This window comes from Alligator sinensis, unplaced genomic scaffold (assembly GCF_000455745.1).
Source record: "Alligator sinensis unplaced genomic scaffold, ASM45574v1 scaffold344_1, whole genome shotgun sequence".
Lineage (NCBI taxonomy): Eukaryota > Metazoa > Chordata > Crocodylia > Alligatoridae > Alligator > Alligator sinensis.
The window spans coordinates 213160-233251 of NW_005842427.1; the positions used below are offsets into that span (position 1 = coordinate 213160).

The following is a 20092-nucleotide window of genomic DNA, read 5'->3' on the forward strand; positions in this document are numbered from 1 at the left end:
TGGTGGAACATAGTGGATGGATGCTGTCCCAATGGAACTGGCAGGCAATGGTTCCAGACATAGTTCAGTCCAGCTCCATGGTGCTCAGTGGGCATTACATTTGAAGGATGGCTTGTGTTTTAACAAGATAGTGACACCCTGATCGAGGCTGTGGCAGAAAACTGTGTGTTTTCTCACAGAATCATAGAATTTTAAGGTTGGAAGGGAACTTGGGAGGTCATCTACTCCAACCCCCTGCTCAAAGCAGGACCAGCCCCAACTAGATCGTTACAGCCAAGGCTTTGTCATGCTGGGGAAAAAGATGGAGATTCCACCGCCTCTCTAGGTAACCTATTCCAGTGCTTCACCACCCTTCTAGTGAACAAGTTTTTCCTAATATACAACCTAGGCCTCCCTTGCTGCAACTTGAGACCACTGCTGCTTGTTCTGTCATCTGCCACCACTGAAAATAGTCCAGCTCCATCCTCTTTGGAACCAACCTTCAGGGAGTTGAATAATGCTATTAAATCCCCCCTCAGTCTTCTCTTCTGCAGACTAAATAAGCCCAGTTCATGGACTGAGCTATCCTAACACCTCTCACTGATAACTCAGATATATAATGGGCAGTGGGGCAACTTCAAATGTCTATTTTGCTAAGCTCTTTTGTGGACTTGGCAAAATCAGTTCTAATGTGGCAGCCTAGTCACAGAACATGGATCTTCCCTTCAGCCAGTCTGTCTGGAGGAGTTTGAAATGACCAGGCTAGTGTGCAGCCTCCAAAAAACTGGCCTTTGTGTGGCTACTAGGAAGAAATAGGGGGGGGGGGGGGGGGGGGGGGGGGAACTCGTACCATTCCTGGCAAGTGTTGCAGAAGCCTGAAGAATCTGAGATGGGTTTCCTTCTAGAAAGAGATCCACAGTATGAATTTGGATGTTTTTGCCAGCTCCTAAGTAGGAGTCCTGGGTGACAGGGGTGACGTGTAGGGGGTGCACGTGGCAGTGCATCCCCTGCAAAAAGGTGCCGCCAACACTGCCGCTCACCACCCTGGCACTGGCACCACCAGTGGTGTCTGCAGGTGGTCCCTGATTGTCCCTGCCCACCACTGCCAGTGGCACCTGCAGGTGGTTGCTGACCCATCGTCGGCGCTTGCCACCACCAACAGTGCTGGTAGTGTCTGCAGGAGCTACCCGCTTCCCGCTGCTGAGCTCCAGCCACCACCGTGCTCCCGTTGCCAGCGGCATAGCTATGCCCCCCCCCCCCCCCCCAGCTGCTTGAGGCACGCGCCATTCATGTTGGGTACAAGCTCTAACTCCCCTCTTGCCTGTGATTCCCACAGGGTTGTTACGAGCTTATCGCTGGACCAATGGACAGACATGCCTGGGGTGTAGCTTGGTTTGGCTTTGCCATTCTCTGCTGGACTGTGAGTACTAAATCTGCTATATTAATAGCATAAGGGTGAAGAATTTAGCGTGGGTGAAAGGGCTGCCGACTAGAGAACAATTCTTTCAACCTTGGAATCCTTCCAAGTGGATGACAATGGGAATGTGCAGGGAGGGCCTTTTTTTTTTTTTTTTTTTTTTTTTTTTTTTTTTTTTTTTGAAGGGCAGTTTTCAGACAAAGCTGCTCTTCAGTCCTGTGTTCCAAAAATAGCCCCACTTCTAGCTCATCCACTGTGTAAAGAGGGTCAGTGGTATTTAGGGTTAATAGCAGAGATGTCCAGTCTTTGAGCACAGCCTGCTGAAACTGAAGGACCTCTGCTAAGGCAGGTAAGCTATGCTGTGCATAAATTTTTAGCAAGGGGTTGATTGCACAGCCCATGAAGTGAAACTACTTGCATGAACAACCTAGCTCCATTATCCCATGTACACCTACATGGGAAGGGATGCCACGAGCATATCTGTTTTAATGCAGATGTTCACTTAAGTGGCTGTCACTTCATAATGGCCTCCCAAACACGTTTTTTGAGGGGGCTGAGGTCTCTCTTGTAGAGAAGCATCCATTTTCCTTTGTTGGACGCCTCCAGTACAGGGGTACTGTGACAGCTTCCAGCTTCAAAGCTCTCTGGGCTGGAGTCATGCAGTAACTGCAGAAACAATGCTATTTGTGTTAGGGAATAGATCATCCTCATATGACCTAGTATCATGGAAAATGGGTCACCAAAAACCTTTACATAATCCATAAAACAAGCATGAGAAATACTTAAGCAGCAGATAAATTCTAAACTGGTTTTAAAACTTTCCAGAAAAACCACTGGAACCAAATTAACTTGTCTGTTTTAACTTCTGCATCAAATAGTTAAATTCCTCCGTACAGACTTTCAGATCCCTGTAGTTCCTTGGAGCTGATTCTGTCACAGGAATCCTTGACCTAATTCAGCAGAAAGCTGACAGTGAAGCAAGCTTTGAGAGACAGTCCCACTAAACAACCTCTCTTTCCTTTCAGTTCTGGGTTCTTCTCTGTACCATGTTCTACTGGAGCAGAATTGAATATTGAAGGTGCAGCATCTTCCAACAAACTTTCTGAAGTAGTGCATGGAAAAGGCATTAATTTTGATATCTCCATATTCCCCCTGTACTGGGGAGGATTTGAGGCTCTAGGTTACTTTCCCCCTCCATGTACATGCTTCCCCAAACACCTAACAGATGAGTCCAATGAGCTGACACCTCCACAAAAGAAACTCTTCTCCCTAGGCTTTTTTTTTTTTTTTCTAGTTTTACAGCTTTCATGCCTATGAATGGATACTATTTTTTTTTTTCCTCTCCTCCTCCCTCACTGTTCTGAGGCCTTTTTGAAAATGAGGTTACAAAAATGATCTAATCCTTCTGGTGATGGCTTTAGAAGGGGAATGGCCTATGTATATACTTGCTTCAGAAAACCCTTCTCTCTAAACTAGGACTCTTACAAAAGACATCTGGAACAAATGAGATGCAAAAGACTCATGTAAGGTACAGGAAAAATACTGGGAATTCCTCTGACCAGTAGATATGGATACTGCTGCCTTTACTCCCTGCAAGAGGGGAAATTTAGGCACAACACTGCCAACCCCCCGCCCTCTGAATGCATCTTAATTTCAAGGTTTGGTTTGCCAATTTAATTGGAAACATACCTGTGTCAACAGGTAGAAAATGACATCAAAGATGAAAGTTGCTAATCAGTCCATTCCAAAGGTAGTTCTCCAAGCTGCAGTATGATTCCTACATTCAGACCTACTTCTACTCACTAGCTAATTCATGCAAACCTATTTGGTATAGATTAACCACCATTGTAATTCTTCATTTCCTAAGACTAGGACTCATTCAGGGAACAACAGAAATATTTTTTTGCCTTGATGAAGAAAAATCTTGCACTGAGATGTCAGAGGGGAATATATTGTCCCTCTGCTTTTGCCACTTCCAGCCTACTCCATCTTTCTACCTCTAGCTACTCCTAATTGGGTAGGACATTTAGTGGTAAAGGGAATTAGAAACTCTTTTAGTCATGTTTTATCCATGACTGACTTGCTGCATCCCATTCAGTCCTTGCATTGGCAGATTACAATTCCCACTTAAGTCAGAAAAAGGATTTGTTTACAGTGGTCCTTTTCTGTGCCAGTTGGTTTCTTAGTATCCTGTGACTTAAATTATGCAAAACGTGCTCCTCTACAAAATAATTTTTAAGATGAAACCTATTGCTAAGCATCTTAGCTCCTAAGAGCTTGCTAGCTGCCCAGATTTTTTGGGGGGGGGGTTCTGTATATTTTCCCCCAAAGCTTTATTAAAAAAGCCAAATTGGAAAAATCTCATTGCCAAGGATCTTGAATAAATTCAGGGGTGCATGAGACTGTGGACCTGTGTTTGAAAAGTTTGCAACTCCATGCTTGTCTCGCTGTGAGCTGCTGGTGTCTGCGTAAGGAGTATAGTACTGTAGAAACACTGGGTATCTGCATTGGAAAGGAGACCTTTCTTTTACTTGTCACAAAAAGGGGTAAAGGACTTGAACATGAATGTATCCTCTCACCTTCATGGAGTCGTTATCAGTGTCCAGCCTGAGGGATGGTATCTTGTGCGTGCAGTCTGCTTTGGAAGAGAACAGCGGAAGGCTTCCAGCCTTGATGAAGTGGCAGGGGCTTTTTATGCATTCAGACTTTATTGCATGACCATAAGCACTGTTGGTTCTGAATACTCCTGCAGGTGTTGGCCCAAGCAGATGTGTCGGTGGTTCTCAGATTTTTTTTTTTTTTTAAATACATCCCCTAGTGCTGACTACTGCAAGGGACTGCTAAGTGGTCTGGTGCTAGTAAATAGTTGCTTCTGAGCTGATGCTGACCCCTTTCCCTTTGTAAACTCAAACTGTTCTGCCCTGTAGATTTACACCTCCTCCAGGTTTCCATGCCGAGTGCTTGCTTGATCTGACTACCCCAAAAGCTTCTGCAAGCTGATGATATCTAATGGATTGGTACAGCCCTTTCCAGAAGCTGTCTCTCACATTGATGTGCCTGAAGAAGTGGCTTTCAGGATGAAAACCTCTAAAGCAGCATGTGCTGAAATTGCTGGGCTTTGAGAACTGCTGGGTTCCCCTTTTATGATCTCCCATTTTTTTCATAGCTGAAGGTAGGGAGGGATTGTACATATGCATGCTGCTTTCCCACCATCTCTGAAAATGCTTTGATTTAGTACTGACCTCTGCATAGAGATAAGATAGCAGATTCCTCTCCATTGCAGAACAGGGAGTAAGAGCCAGGCTGCTGCTTTCTCAATGTTATCTACCCCAAGCAATCCAAAAATCTTGAGATTAGCTTAAACTGATGATCTAAAACACCCCCAAACTTGTGTTCTACTTTGAACTTTTAGGTCAGGGGTTGGCACCCTACAGTCCAAGAGCTGATCCAGCCCATGTTGGTCTTCAGGAGGTTCCCTGTGCTACCATGGAGAAAAGTGGTGGCAGCCAGGGCCAGGTGCTTGCCTAGGGCAGGTCCTTCCTACCCACAGCCAGAAAAATTTGCCTACACCTGCTTTTGTTTTTTTGCCAATTGTAATCTGTTTCCCATTCATGCAGGGTGTCTACAAGCTTCCTTCTAGAGTGTGGGTGTGTGTGCATGCATGTGTGCTCTAAAATATGAGTTGTGTTGATCCAGTAGCTGCTGGCTACTAGGGGCTGCGGTTTGAGAAGCTCCAAGCTGGCTTTGCTGCTGTCAGAACTGGTGGCCTCATGCTGCTGAAACAAGATGACCAGGAGAGAACAGGCTTGTGGCAGAATGCTGTCAAGCCAGCCTGGAAGGAATCCTGCACTGCTCTTTCTGGTCTTCCTACTTTTGTGAGGTCCCATTCTAGTCCCTGCAGTTCCCCACTAGGGTGGTGGTCAAAGGATTCCAGGAGAGGGTGGGGAAAGCTGTGGGCAGCAGCGTCAAAGCAAAAGGAAAGATAAGGAATGAAAACCAGTAGGCTTATGCACAAATCAAAGGTCTTTTTTTCTTTTTCTTTTTAAATCCTCCTCATTTTCAGTACTCTGTGATTTTTAAGGCACAGGTCTCTGCTCACTTTGAAATGGCACTAGCTTGGGGACAATCAAATGAGGAAGAACTGAGCTGAAACTGAAATACTGCTAAAAGCAAATGTTTATTGGCTTCCCTGCATGCATGGACACTGCATTTCTTTTTTTTCCTTTCCCTGGAAAAAGAACATTGAGACCCAATGCTTCACAATGGTTTGTGTACAAAAATGCACACATGTAACTTGCGTGTCAAGTTCTCAAACTTGCATTCAGATTAGGTCTGTCACATTCACTGCAAGCAGACCTGGGCAAACCGAGTAGCTGCCTGGGGCCCGGATAGAAAGGAGCCCGAAAATGGTTGGTTTTTTTGTTTGGTTTTTCTTCCATTGTCCAATTATTATCATCATTATCTCTGGTAAAGGGAGGCCCAATACTAAAAATTCACCTAAGACCACCAGGAGTCTAAGTACAGTACTGACTGCAAGTAGTTAGGTATTTGCCTCCTGGAACTACATGCTTTCATAAAAATGAAAGCATTTTTATTCATAACTTTTTTGATTTTCTAGTCCTCCTTGCTCAGAGAAGGTTCAGTAATATGAAGTACTCTCTCTAAACCAGTAACCTCTTCAGACTCAAGGCACCTCTTCATGGCTTTTCTGAATTTAGCAGCACTCCTTTTGAAAAATGAATTTCACTCTTCTCTTGACTATGGAAAAACACTAGAGCAGTTCTTCTGTTTCAAGAACTCAAAGACCACAATGGGTCAGCATATTTTTGACATTACGGCTGTCTATTTGAAATCTCTAGGGTTATCTTGTGAATCATTTGTAGGTGTTGGCACACCTAACAGCATGGGCAACCGAGTTTGTGGGGTGCGGGCGAGTCTCAACCCTGGTACACTGATATCCTTTTAAGGGTGTCATGGGGCTCAATATTAGCACTGTTAGGTGTGCAGACATGAGTTACAAGATAAATCCAAAGATTTCAAGTAGGAATCCAAGTGTTAAAAACATGCTGACCATGCCTCCCGAGTCTGAGGGGGCACCAGATCACTGACCGGGGGGGACGGGTCCCCCAATGGCTGATCATCTAGCCTGAAATTTGCCAGCAGTGAAACCTGAAGTGCATTTCCACCAGCACTTTCAGTTTTGTGGCTGGCATTTCTGGGGGGGTGCATGGCCAATTTCAGGAGGTGCACCCCCTATGCATCGCCCATGCCTGACAGTGCTAATGTTGTGTGACACCCTTGAGAGGATATTACATCACTCCAGATAAAATCACTGTTCTAAAGGTTCAGAATTCACATTATTCTTCCTTCTTCTTCCCCAAAATTATCTTTTTAAAGCTTATGGGCCTTGATGAGGTGGGGCTGGAAATGCTGAAGTACTGGTTCCTCAAGGTCACTTGGCAGCTGGCTTCTGTCTTTGTGTTTTACTATGTACACATCAGCCTCATATTTTGTGCTTACTGTCATTCTCTTTCAGGAGCTTCTACTTACACAATTTCTGCTTTATGGGGTGTTTTTTCCTACACGCAATTACCTTTTTACCATCTCCCCTGCTACCAAGAATCCCCTGGTTACAGCCTGGCTATTGTCAAGTAGCATAGCTTGTGTGGGAGGGCTGCTGCAACTAGATTCTGCATACATTCCTGGTATCAGGGCATGGCTACCCCTTCCTCTCCATGGCTAAGTACAGCCAGTCTAAAAGCCCAAGGCTGAATCAATTAAATCTTTGCAGGTTTCTCTAAGCTGAATAGATTGAGCCATTAATGACCTGAACAGACATTCACCTTTGAATCCAGAAAAGCAGACAGATGCCTGCGGTGGCCCAGACCAGAAGATGGGGCGCACTAGAGCACATCTCCCAGGCTGCTGCCCACTGCCGAGGGCACCCGAATGCAGCCAAGAGTGGCCCACCCCTGATTGGCTGCACAGAGCACATGTCCATTTCTTCCCCCCGCCCCACTCCCTGTCCCTGCTGTCCCTCCCAGGGTCCAGCACTGGGCATCACCTTTTGTGAAGGGATCCCTGTGCCTCAGTGGGAGTTTCCCCAGCCAGGGCAGGGTCCCCTAAGTCCTGCCGGCAAGGACTTCCACCCTCCCAGCCCTCAGCACAGTCCAGCACGAGTTTCATCCTGCTGGGAACAGTCCCTCTAGCCCTAGGGCTTCTCCTGCCCTGGCTGGGTGATGCAGAGGTTGAATTCCCCCTTCCCACCCCTCAGTGCTCTCTAGTACCAGCTTGGCCCCAGGCTGGAGGGACTGTTCCCCTAGTGCCAGACTGTGCAGAGGGGTGAGAGGGAATAATTCCCCCTCTGCACTGGTGGCAGGGTTCAGGGGGACCCTGCCCAGTATGGGGACCCCCCCCCCCACTAGGCCACAGGGATTCCCCCCATGTAGCCTGTCAGGCACCAGCTTGGACCCGGCTGGAGGGACTGCTCCTGTCCCCTCCCCATCTGTGGGGGCAGGGCTGTGCTAAGCTAGCATTGGACTATGGAGAGGGATGGAAGGCAGGAATTCCCCCTCGGCATGGACAGCAGGGCTCAGGGGGACCCTGCCGAGGTGGGGAACTCCCACTGAGGCAGGGAGATCTGGCTGGTCCCAGGCTGAAGGGACTGCTTCCCTCCCCATGCACACACACCAGTGACTGATGTGGCCCCAGGGGACACCTGTGCACACCAGGGCTTGGGGCTGGGCTGGGAACGGGCAGTCTCTGTTCCCCTCCCCCCCCCTCCCCAGGCACTGGGCTGACAGGTGCAGGCAGGACTAGCAGAACAAAGGCTTTGCTGTCTGTAACAGCCCAGAGGTGGGGCTGGACCAGCCCTGCTTGGCTGGAGCTGACAGCATGGGCCAAGGCTAGCCCACCCTCCCTGCAAGTGGGGCTGGGTTGTGGGGGAGCTGCAAAGGGACTGGGATGCTGGGGGACTGTGAGTTGTCTTGAGTCAGGAGAGGACATAAGACAGACATTCAATAGGCCAGTTTAACCTAAATCAGTTAAGTTTGATACCACATTCATCCAGGTCTAAAACCGGTTTTGGCCACTTGAAACTGGTTTATGTACACTGAACTTCTGTTGCTACAATTTGAACCAGTTTCCAATCGCTTCTACTGGTCTATTTGTAATGCCTGGATATTTATCCACATAAGTTTGTGTGCTCCGATGTGCCAGAAATCCGGCACATCAGAGCAGACTCAGTTAATTGAGGCTGCGGAGCATGCAAGCTGACACACCTGGTGCTGCGTTCCATGCACTTGTATAAATGGCAAAATGCGCGTCGGCACTGAGAAAATGGCACCAGTGTGCTTTGCAACTAAAACACCTTCGATGTGTTTTAGTTCAAAAGCACATCACCACCATTTTCTCAGTGCTGACATGCATTTGCTGTTTATACAAATGTATGCAGCGCAGCACTGGGCACTTTTAAAAGTGCCAGGCACTGCATCGCATGCATGTATGCATACACCCTCTGTCCCTAGCCCATAACTCAGCATTCCTGTGCACATGTTTTTCCTCTCAGTTCCTACTGTGGTATTCTTGTTCTTTGAGTCCTGCACTGCTAGTGGGTTTGTCCTTGAAATATGCCAGCTAGTTCACGGATTAAATCCCCCTCAGCAGTCTGTAGCAACAGGGGGAAAAGCCTCTACAAAGTTTTATAAACTGCTCCAGGTGGGAGCTACCTGCAATAACCCTCCCTGTAATGTGAGGCTTCTCCTCTGGTTGAAAAGTAGAGTATACTATCCCTCCCAGGAGCTGAGATAGGACTCTGAGGCCTTCCCTTACAAGATGAGGAGATGTTTACCATATACTAATTTCCACATGCAATGGAAACCTACTGTGGACAGTGGATTTTGTGGCACCCCCACCCAAGCTAAGTGAGAGAAACACTCAGAGCAAGCTTAGAGCTCAGCTGCATGTTGCCTTATCTATGCTGCAGTGTTCCCAGGTCTTTAGCTAAACTGGATCTTCAAAGACCGTGTATCTTTTGAGGAGTTTGATGACTGTCACAGAGACTGGGAGCAGTTATTCCAGGACAGTGCATGACCTGTGAATTTAACAAGACTTCAGTATCCCACTTTGTCACTAGATGACAGGCTCTTCCAGGCATTGGTAAAATGTTACCAAAAGGACCAGTACACTGAACTTCCAATCTTTGCTGGGCCAAATGAGCTCCTCTTCTTGAGAGGGAGGGTTAGTATGTGCAGCCTGATTCATCTTTAATTTTTACTCCACTCCCTTCAGGATTTTGCCAGGCTGGAAATGTCTTTTATTTTTAATAGTCTTCAGCTGTCTTACTCCTCCCTCCAGCTCTGCCTGCTCTCATGTTCTTAATCCTTGTGGCTCATACTTAAGTAGCAAGTGAGTGGTCTTTGAAGTTTCAAAGTCTCTTCCTCTCACTGAATTTAAATATTTACAGGCCCTTTGTGATAAAGGATTTGAATACTAGACATGCACCCCATCACTTCTGGCCTGTGAGACAAAACAGATTTCTTGTAAAGATGGGCCTGGACCTAGGGCCCAGCACTGAATGTCTATGCCAGTGATTCTCAACCATGGTACACTGAGATCCTTTCAAGTGTGTCGTGGGGCTCAATGTTAGCACTGTTAGGTATGCAGCCATGAGTTACAAGATAAACCCAGAGATTTCAAGTAGAAATCCAAACATGCTGACCTGCGGTGGTCTTCCAGAGTACTTTACAACATAAGAACTGCTCTTTCTGCAGTCAGAAACTGAGTGAAAACTAAAACTTGGCATTTCCAAGTGGTGCCGCAAATCTAAAAAGGTTGAGAACCACTGGTCTATGCACTTGGTAGGTGTTTGACATCTAACCCTCGCTCCTCTTTGGTCACATCTTTATAACAGGCTGAACCAAAATCCCGTGGAGTGCACAAGCTCTAGCCAACCTCAGGGAATTCACTTCTGAATCTTGCAGTGAATCAGTCCATCAGTCCATCATAAATTGCTCACCCTTACCTCTTAGAGACATGGCAGCTGTACTCATCTTCTGTTCTATTTCATGTTCCCCTGGCAGGGGATGGACTCAAGGACCTAACCTTACCTTTCCAGCTCTAGGTTACAATGACCCTTTCACTTGTTTTGCCCTTCTACTCTCCCTTGTGGGGTTAATTCCCTTTCCTACCCTCCCTGTCTCCCATTCACTACCAGTTTGCCTCCCAGCTCTGTGCTCATTGCTGCTCAGAGGGTTTTAAAGGATTTTGAATCGAGAGGACTAGCTACTATTTTGCTGACAATATGAGGTTGAGAATATGGATGGTTAGGAGCCTTGCCTGCCCTCTCAAGAAAGCCCTCCTTGGCAGTAGGCTAGCCCATCTCTTTGAGGGTTGTGGGGTATGGCCTTTCTGGGAATCTTAGGCATAGTTTCTGCCTGTGTTGCAAGACAGTGGTAGGAATCTATGATGCTATGACCAGTTCACTCCTGGTTCAGTCCACACTATAATTTGCACTGAGTCACATTTTCAGTCCTGCGCTGATTTGAAATCAGGCAAAACAACTTGGCTCAACAGTGTGTTAAGCATTTCCATGTGGTTTCTGGCCAGGTTTCAACTGAAGAATGTACTGGTCTTTAGCATAGAGTTTGCTGGATTCCCTGAATCATGAAAATGTTGGTAATAGTTTTGAGAGGCTCCTCATGGATTGTGGACAATGTTATACAATACGCTTTGGCAACAAAGTAAAAAAAAGGAGCATAAGAAATTATTGCCCTGAACAACACTGCTCATGGGTCAATGGTGACAACAACTGAGAGAGCATCTGATGCTTAATGGATGCACGAATGTTGTGTTGGTTGTATACCAGTTGCCTTGGATACTAACAGGAAGCACATTCTAGTGATTTTCCAGAAGGGAATGCCAAGGGTGGGAGCATGGCTTGGAGGGGAAGTGAAGTCCCAGGCTCAGCTGGCTAGTGAGCAAATGTACCTGCTTTAACCTAAAGGTTTGGTGTTTTTTCCCAAAGAGTGAGCAGCAGGTTAGATTGCAGTGTTGGTCATGTAGGCCACAAAGGGTTAGCATCGCCATACATTTTTTCCAGAACAAACGGCAACAGATGCTAGTGATGTTATTTACTGCAGTACTAAATACATAGATTGCAGTCATGAGGGCCCTGTGAGAGCCCATGGGAAAGAGCACAAATTTTTAGTTAGGTTCATCATTATTCTTTGCCTTTCAACAGTAGTAGATACAGAAAACATCCAACACATGGGCAATGTTTTCATAGTAACTACTTTTGTTCTTTCGAGACTAGTTCAGTTGTCCCCTTTTCTCTCTCTGTGACCCCTGTACTAGTGTCAGGTTATTCATATCTGTGTATTTCTCTCTCTTCCCCTGGAGAGAAAGAACCCAATACATGCTGTATTCCCCTTCAATGTAATAAATAATAAATTCAGTGAATATCTTTGAACATCAGCTGCTCAATGCCATAAGAGGTTTTCAGGAAGATGCGGCTAGTCTTAGAAACCTTAAATGCTTCAAATAAGGGTAAAGCCCCAAACCTTAGCCTGATTTTCAAAGTTTCTATGCATCTGTTGTCCTTGTCCTCCATGGGAGTTGTGACTGTTCAGCACCTCTGACCACTGGGCCACTAATTTATTTCACACACTTAATGAAGAGGGGGCAGGGGTGCAGGAGGAATATCTTATTCTATAATGTTTCTAGGTGAAAATTGCAGGGGTTAGGTATTGTGACAGGGGAAGGAAAGATCATTTACTTATGCAGAGGAATAGAAGAAAAAAAATGCTTCAACACATCACCACGGCACCGGACTGTTTTATAAAAACTCCAGTTTAATCTCTTGGATGAGACCTGGAAAAACTCTCTTTAAAAAAAAAAAAAAAAGCAGTAACGCACAAATCAGGCAGCCCACCTGGACACAATGCTTAACAAGAACACCATCCAGCAGGAGTACCAGAAGAAATAAGTGACAGCAAGTGAGCCTGTCCCTTCATAGTGTCTGATTTCCAACCATCTGCTTTGCATGAATCCAGTTCACTGAAGGGGGTGCAGTAGGCTTCAACTTTATTTTTTCTTGGTGTCTGCACTTACCATTCAGCCCTAAAGCAGAACCTGGCTACTCGGTTCCTTCTCCTTCCTCAGTACTGTCCCACTTAGCCACCAGCTGAAGTTGCTACACTGGTAAATGCACCAGGCTCCATTCCCCCTGAGTAGTTGAAGTGGGAGCAAGTTGTGACTACAAAGAACATGGGTGACCCCCTAGCCTAGCCAAGTCCCCTGTAGGTTTACTCCGGGGAGCATTAAGTGGTGAGGCTGAAACTCCAACAGGTCTCGAAGGAGTAGGGGACAAGGGCATGAGGCGGTTTTAGTCACACAATATTGGGGCTCACTGGTCTGGTCAGTGCTTGTTGAGTCCCCAGTCCTGTTCTCACTGGTATCAGTGGGAGTGTCACTACTGACTTCAAGAGAGAGGAGATCAGGCCCCTACTGCCCCACAGCCATTCAGCAGATCTAACGAGCTTCTCCTTCCTGGGGAACAGGTCATTCCATTTCATGCTCTCAGAGGCAGAGACGTTTTAATGGACAACATTTCTAAACATTGGCCGAGGTTCACAGAAGTAATAGATGCTGTTTAGACAATTCCTTCACTTTTAATTACACTTTTATATATATATATATATATATATATTTATATATAACTGCTCTTTTATATAAATATATATATATATATATATATCAATTTAACACAAGAGTCATCAGCACTGGCATTTTAATAACCAAAGAGAGGAAAGATTGAAAGCTTTTGATTGCCCCTTCTGGATTCTGGCTGAAGGGAATCATTGCAGGCTTTGCTGATATTGTGTCTTGCAGATCTAAGCTCCTGTGAAGCCTTCCTGTGCTGAACTGCTGCCTCAGAAAAGCACTTTACTCCTTGCTCAGTGATCAAGTGGGATAGATAGTCTATGTCAACATATTTGCTAGTGTAACATATAGTCCTGCTCCCTAATTATTTTCAGCAATGACAACACCCTCTAGTTCCACATTCACCAGCACCCTTCCCATCCTACCAGGTGTCTCCTATACCCAACAACACCCCTACCCATCAGATAGGTGTCTCACACAAGCACCCCACCCATCCAGCCAGAGGTTTCCTATACCTGCCAAGAATTTCTTCATCCAGCTAAGTAATTTCTCATGTCAACACCCCTGTATTTAATAGGATTTGCATGCATCTAAGTTACTTCTCTGGGTTATGCTTCTAGATCTTATAAGCAACAGAGGTTTGCCCTACTATGTCAGGACTGAGAACATCAGGTCTGCAAACCCTAGAAAAGATCCTAAAACTCTTCTCAGGAGGGTGAGAACTATACTCATTTCAAACTCTGAGTAGTTTTTGCAGTCATGTGGTCTGCAAGTGTTTAGATCCAACCCTAAGATCTTGGAAAGCCATTTCCAAGCATTAAGAATAGGCAGTAAGTCCATCTCTCATATATCTATTCTGTTACAGTACCTTGCAGAAACTCCCACAATCCCCAGATTTGAAGAGCCATGCTTGAAACCATGGATTTGATATCCCCAGTGCACTGCTGCTATGTGTGCAGGATATGTTGTATACGGAGATGGGGCAGAAGTGCACCAAAAAAGGGGTGGCTGGTATGAATACACTGCATCATTGCAGCTTGCCATAATTCAATTAGAACAGTATGGCTCTAGCATAAATGTGGTTCTACTGACTGCACATAACTAACTATAGCAGAAACAGGTTTGACACTGAATCTCACTTTCAAGTGCCGTGAACTCTGGAGAAGTTTGTCTCCAGAGCTGAACCTGGTACCTTGGGGCCCACATCTCCAGGGAGCTGAGCTGGAACACTTGATCCAAATACTCCCACTTTTGCAAAACTTGAGGTCCCAAGCCCAACTTTATGATGATAAACAGGGCAATTTCTGTTGTTCTACAAGAGATGTCCCTATATGCAGGGCATCTTGCTGGGTGCATCATCTAAAGTTCAGAACAGAAATTTTAAGTAAATAGGGGTCCAAGCTGCAAAATAGATATAATTATTTTAAAGGGACCCCGTTAAGATTATATATATTATACATACTACCCTTCCTTCAGTTTTTAGTCTCAGAGATTTCATTATATCAAAAAATTAGAGCATTTCAGGAGTCAACCTTTCATCACTTCAGTGTCTTTTTGACATTTCACTTTTTGAAACTCATTTATCTATTCCTACTCTCCCTTCACAGTTTCTCACACACACTGCAACATCTGCTCATTGAAACTGAAACACTTTAGAACCATTTATATTCACATTATGTTTGCAAAAAAGTTTTGCAGTAAACTGTTAAATGCTGTGCCTACCCAAGCCTCACCACTTCCCTTTCACTGTATGACCATGACTAAGAATCCAGGCCTCTCACAAAGAGCTGGATGAGGGCCCTTGGCTCCCAGGCAAATTAAACAAACAGCAGAATTATGTTAAAAGAAAGTTGAAGAGACAAGCTTTGCTGCTTGCTTTGGGAGACTGCAGATAGTCAAGGTACAAGATGCAATCATGGTCAGGGGGGAGTCCCATGCTCAAGGCAGGCTGCTGCACTGCTTTCTTATGTTAAACAGCTGCTGAGGTCAACAGAGGAACATAAATCTAAGCAAGTTTCTAGGTTTTTTCTAGGCTAATTTGGCATCTAGAACTAGTTCTCCTCTGCCTTGATTTACATAATCTTTCATACCTGCCCTTTGAAATTAGTGGGAGTTAGTTAGCTCTCTAAATACCTTCATGAATCTAGAGCTTAGAGTCCTGATAATACCAAGTAAGTGGCAATTTCTTGCACAGACCTCACCTGCTAACCAGCAACAGCTACAGTTGAAACACCAACAATGGACATTCCTTTAAATAAAAATCTAAACACAGGATCTAGTGATTACACGTTTGTGCCAGTGTAACTTACCTCAGTTTTTTACATCAATGTAAACTACACCTGGATCCAGGGCTGACAGATATTACTCTCCCAGAATAGCTGTATATGGCTTGCCTGGAGCAAACTGCTCTTCTGGAATAAGGTGTGGACACACAAAGTACTATGATGTAGTCCTACCTGTAATTATTTTCAGGATAATTCTACACCAGGCTTAAGTGAATTACTGGTATAGAGCTCTACGTTAAGTGTTTGCTCTACTTTTGTCACACCAGCATCCAAACCGATTACACCAGTGTAAACGTGTTGTGAGTCCAAGCCCACAGCCAACTGGAGATTTCTCCTGATCATCGCTTGTAGTGGGAATCCTAGTCCTGCCCTTCTAGCTGCTTAGTTCCTATTCAAACTGCAGCACATGCTAAGTATCAGGTAGATTCTGAGCTCTACAGATGTAATTGCTAGGACCATGTCATGTTGGTGGTAGCACTGGTATGTGTCTCTGTGCTACAGTATCACTAGTGGTCTTCAAATACAGAGACACCATGGACTGCATGGGGCTATACAACAGTCTACAGTCATACACTAATCAACAGCTGAGTCTGTGGTTAATTTAGAGTTAGAAGGTTTATAATGGAAGCCACTGGCAGCTTTTCTCTATATGAATACATAGTTGCTAGCAATGATAACAGCCTTCCCAGGCATGAGCTTAATTAAAACGGAATTCCCCTTCCTTTCCACTCAGGATATGGTTTATGGTCTGCTCTGTGCACCTGCAAATCATCCTTTTTGCATTGTTCCTCGCTGGTCTGAAGATGCCTGTTGGCCAGGTAAGTGGGAGTAAGGCAGGCAGTCAGTAGAGCTGAGCTACAGTCTTGTGAAAGATGGAAGGAGCAAGAAGCCAATGGCCCAAGTCATGCCACTTGGCAGAAGTGGGAGGCCACCAGCTGGATAAGCACAAATCAGGAGATGGGTAGGCCAAGACCAAGGACATGCTGGTTAGATGCTCTCATATTTGTCAAGCAGGTGGGTTGCTATGCAACTGGAGGTGGACAAGATGGCTACAGGTGAACTAGTGGCTGGGGAGAATTGTGGGCTCATAAACTGGCCTTACAGGATAACAAAAAGTTGATCCTGGTTTTCCTTTTGACCCAAAATGTCACTTCTACCACCATCAGCCAGAGTAGCCACCACCACCCTGTAACCAGAGAACCAGCCACAAGCAACCTCCAACCAAATTTTACCACAGGTGGTATTATCTGTGATACAACCAGGCATGCACAGATCAGTAGGTTAAAAGGGAAGTTGGACTTCTCCTATCCAGCTACATTCCTTCCAGCCTTTGTCTGTTCTGGTGGGGGTGTACATCTATCTTGCAAGACTACAGCTAGAGGCAGTGCCTTCCATGTGGAGTATTGGTACACGAGGGCTCTCTGGAGTAACTCACATCCAACATGATCTTCACAAGTGAGTTTTGCCTTCCTACCTTCAGGTACCACCAGCTTCCTCTGCAGTTTGCCTAGAGACTCATAGCGTTGAGAGGGATCTCAAGGATTATCTTGTCCCATCCCACCCAGAACAGGTCAGCAAAGCTGGATGTGCAATTGGTCCTTCATTAGGAAGGGAAAAGGATGTCCCTGCTGGATCTTACCTCCTTGTCCTCAAGTCCACTGGAACACAGCAAGTTTTTTTCCAGACAGAGGGCAAGGTTTTCAGACAGTCCATGTTAGAAAATAAGACAGAGGAAAGACAAATTCCTTGGGATAAAGCAGATAATATGGGGTCGGGAGAAGTGGGGAGGGCCAGAAGCAAAAGGAAGACAGAGAGAACATGAACCTCAGTAGCAAAATGCTCTATAGGAGACAAAAAAGGGTGGGGGGATTTGTGTCCTCCTTGCATAGAATATTTATAACAATAACAACAGCAACAAATAGATGCTCCTGTCTCATCCACCAGGGAAGAGGAGAGGAGGGGAAATGCCTTTATTCAATCTGCCTCCCACTTCTCCCATCTAGAATCACTGACCTCCTCTGGGGCTGATAAAAGCAGCTGGTGGAGGTCTCCAGTCTTTGGCCATTCTTGGGGATGGTCATTTTGTTCCTCAGAGTGACCCCCTCAGGCGTTGTCTGCGGAGTCCCAGACAGATCGCCACAAATGGGGGTGGGAGAGGTGGTCTGAGAGGGGCTTCTTATGGGTGATAACAACACCCTGGAGTCTGTGGAGGAAGAGGGGTGGTCCATGATGGGGAAAGGGGGGCTGAAGAGAATAAGGCTCTGTGGCCTTCCCGGCCTGGATCTGTAGGAAGGCTTGGAGAATCCTGACGGCCTCTCCATTTTTGAGGACTGGGGGTTGTCCGCAGAGGTCTCCCCCTCTGAGGTGCGCTTCCGACGCAGCACAGGGGCATCCTGGCTGGAAGTATTATTAGAGTGAGACAGGTCTGGAGGAGGGTTGAGGCCACTCTGGCTGGAAGGGGTTGAATCCATTTCAGTGGGGGTACTGTTTTCTTTCTCCTCTTTGGCTTTCTTCTCTGCCCGTGGGCTCTTTGGAGGCTCAGGGTGACTCCAAGCTGCCCTGTGAGTCTGCTTAGTGGCTGAACTTGCTTCTGTTTCCTTCTTCTCTGGTGCTGGAGAGGCATCCTCATCAGCCTTCTGAGGCTGCAATGGCTGTGGGATCTGTGTATACTGAATCTTGGGCGGTATCACCGGCACTGCTCTGGCCTGGCACATCTTGACCATAAAGGAGGTCCTCACCGCTGACACACTCACAGGGGCAGAGTTACGGCGGCCTGTGGTGGCATGGGTCACAGTCATGTAATCTAGGTCTAGGTCTCTGCAAGCCTCAAAGCGAGATCCCCAGTAGTCAGCTGTGTTCCCAGCAGGCCAAGCAACAGGCAGCGATGGGACAGAATCACTGCCCTTCATTTCCTTCTGCCCACACAGGATGTTTCCAGGTGAAGTGGGCATGACCAGGCCCTCAAACTTGAAGAAATCTGGGGCTGAAAGGAAAGAATCCAGGTTGAGAGATGACGGCCTGGTTCTCATTTTACGGGGAGTGTCTTCACTTTTGTTGCTACCTAGCTGTGACTCACTGGCAGAACACAGTCCTTTGGGCAGGGACGCTTCACTGAGCATGACCTCTTGAAGCTTGGGTGGGTCTTCATCTGTGTTCTTTGGCTGTAAGGAATTGTCTGGGTTATTATGGTGTGACAAAGACAGCTCTGGCTTCAAGCCCAGAGGGTTAGCTTTGCTCCTATGCACTTCTTTCTGCTCTGGCTCTGAAAGAGAGACCATAACCTGTCCCTCCAGCCTGGCAGGCAGTGCCTCTGGAGGACTCAGATAGCTCTCATCTTGCTCGACTTTGCTTGGGCCACACGGTGAGACTGACACCTTCCCAGCCCTGAGTAAAAGATTGTCACAGGGGGGCTTTTCAGCTGCATTTGTGGAAGGTGGCTGGACAATCCACAGACTCATCACCGTGTCTTTACTATCCAGGGAAAGGCTACGGCTGAATCGTGGCCGAGTGGCAAGGCTCCCCTCTGCTCCGTGACTTGGCGGCTGAAAGTCTGGCATCCCCTTTTCTTGGATGTCCTTGAAAGTGGGGGAGTGGAGTGGGCTGGTCACCCACTGGTGATCCTCCCAAGGCTCTACCAGCTCCAAGCCCTGCACGTTGTCTGTCCATGCCTCCTCTTCCTCTTGGTCAAATGTCTCTTGGGCTTTGTTGGCTACATTGTCCTCTAAGGGATGTGGGACTCTGACTCCATTTTGCATCTTTGACAGGAACACACTGCCTACACCTGAAGCCATTTTGCCAACCTTCTCCCTTTTGGCCTGGGCTCTGTCCTGTCCTATAGGGATGCCACCCTTTTCCCTCAGTGGCAGGCTACTGCTGCCTTTTCTCTTCTCTGAGTCCAAACAGGCCCCTTTAGGGCCAGAGAGTTCATCTCTGGAAAGAACCTCCTCAAGCCCTTGCTCTCCATGAAGCTTCAAGTCTTGGGGAGGGGCATGAAGAGCACTTGCGAGGCCCTCCACTTTTGGGTGGTTGTTTGGGGCAGCAGTCCCACAGGGCACAGCGCCTGGCCTGGGTACGGCAGCATCCCTGTCAGGCTGTGCAGCCTGTTCAGATTGAAAACTCTGGAGGCCACTGGATCCATCTTTGGAGGGGACACCACATAACGGACCTTGAGATGTGATGCATGAGGTTCTGACTATAGTTCCTAGTTCGGACAGGCCTGGGGCCACCACTGAGCCACAGGAGAAACTATTTGTTTGCGGTGAGGCAGCAGACTCACTCCCGAGTGTTAACACTTGCTGGGGTTGGCCTGCCTCTGGGGCCGCTGTGGGGAAGGACGAGAGCTCCTCTTCAGGCTCAATAATTTTGAGCTCCTGTTGAATCTCTGGCCATAGGGGTTCCAGTAGGGCATTGGCAGCATCATCTTCAGCCTGAAACACACCAGAAATGTCACTATCTAGTAAGCTATCACCTTATCAGTGCATGCCCCACTCCCAACTGCCCAGTATGCTGCCTACAGCCACCCTCTTGGAATCCAGTCAGACAAGTGGGAACCTCAGCACACACACACACACACACGCATCCCACCACCAGCACCAGAAGTTTGGCAAAGTAAGTATGATTACACACAAGCAGCTTTACAGGAGAGATCATCAGAGGGTAGGGCTAGAAATCAAGACAGGAAACAAGTTCAGTAAGTGAGTTAACTGAGAAACAACAGACGGTTCCTCAGGCACTCCTCCAACCTGCCCCC

General features: G+C 46.7%; 2 protein-coding genes across 3 annotated transcripts in view; one reads left to right on the forward strand and one right to left on the reverse strand.

The window, feature by feature from the left end:
* Positions 1-4987, forward strand: part of UPK1B (uroplakin 1B) — a 17219-nt gene extending 12232 nt beyond the window's left edge. The window contains exons 7-8 of the mRNA XM_006030152.2: positions 1316-1399; positions 2422-4987. Coding sequence (XP_006030214.1) covers positions 1316-1399; positions 2422-2472 — 135 coding nt within the window. The 3' untranslated portion in view covers positions 2473-4987. The remainder of the gene's footprint in view (positions 1-1315; positions 1400-2421) is intronic.
* Positions 4988-13175: 8188 nt separating this feature from the next.
* ARHGAP31 (Rho GTPase activating protein 31) overlaps positions 13176-20092 on the reverse strand; it is a 72271-nt gene continuing 65354 nt past the window's right edge. For both annotated transcript variants that reach the window (XM_025211740.1, XM_014522972.2), the window contains one exon: positions 13176-19769. In XM_025211740.1, the coding sequence (XP_025067525.1) occupies positions 17313-19769 (2457 nt within the window). In that variant the 3' untranslated portion in view covers positions 13176-17312. The remainder of the gene's footprint in view (positions 19770-20092) is intronic.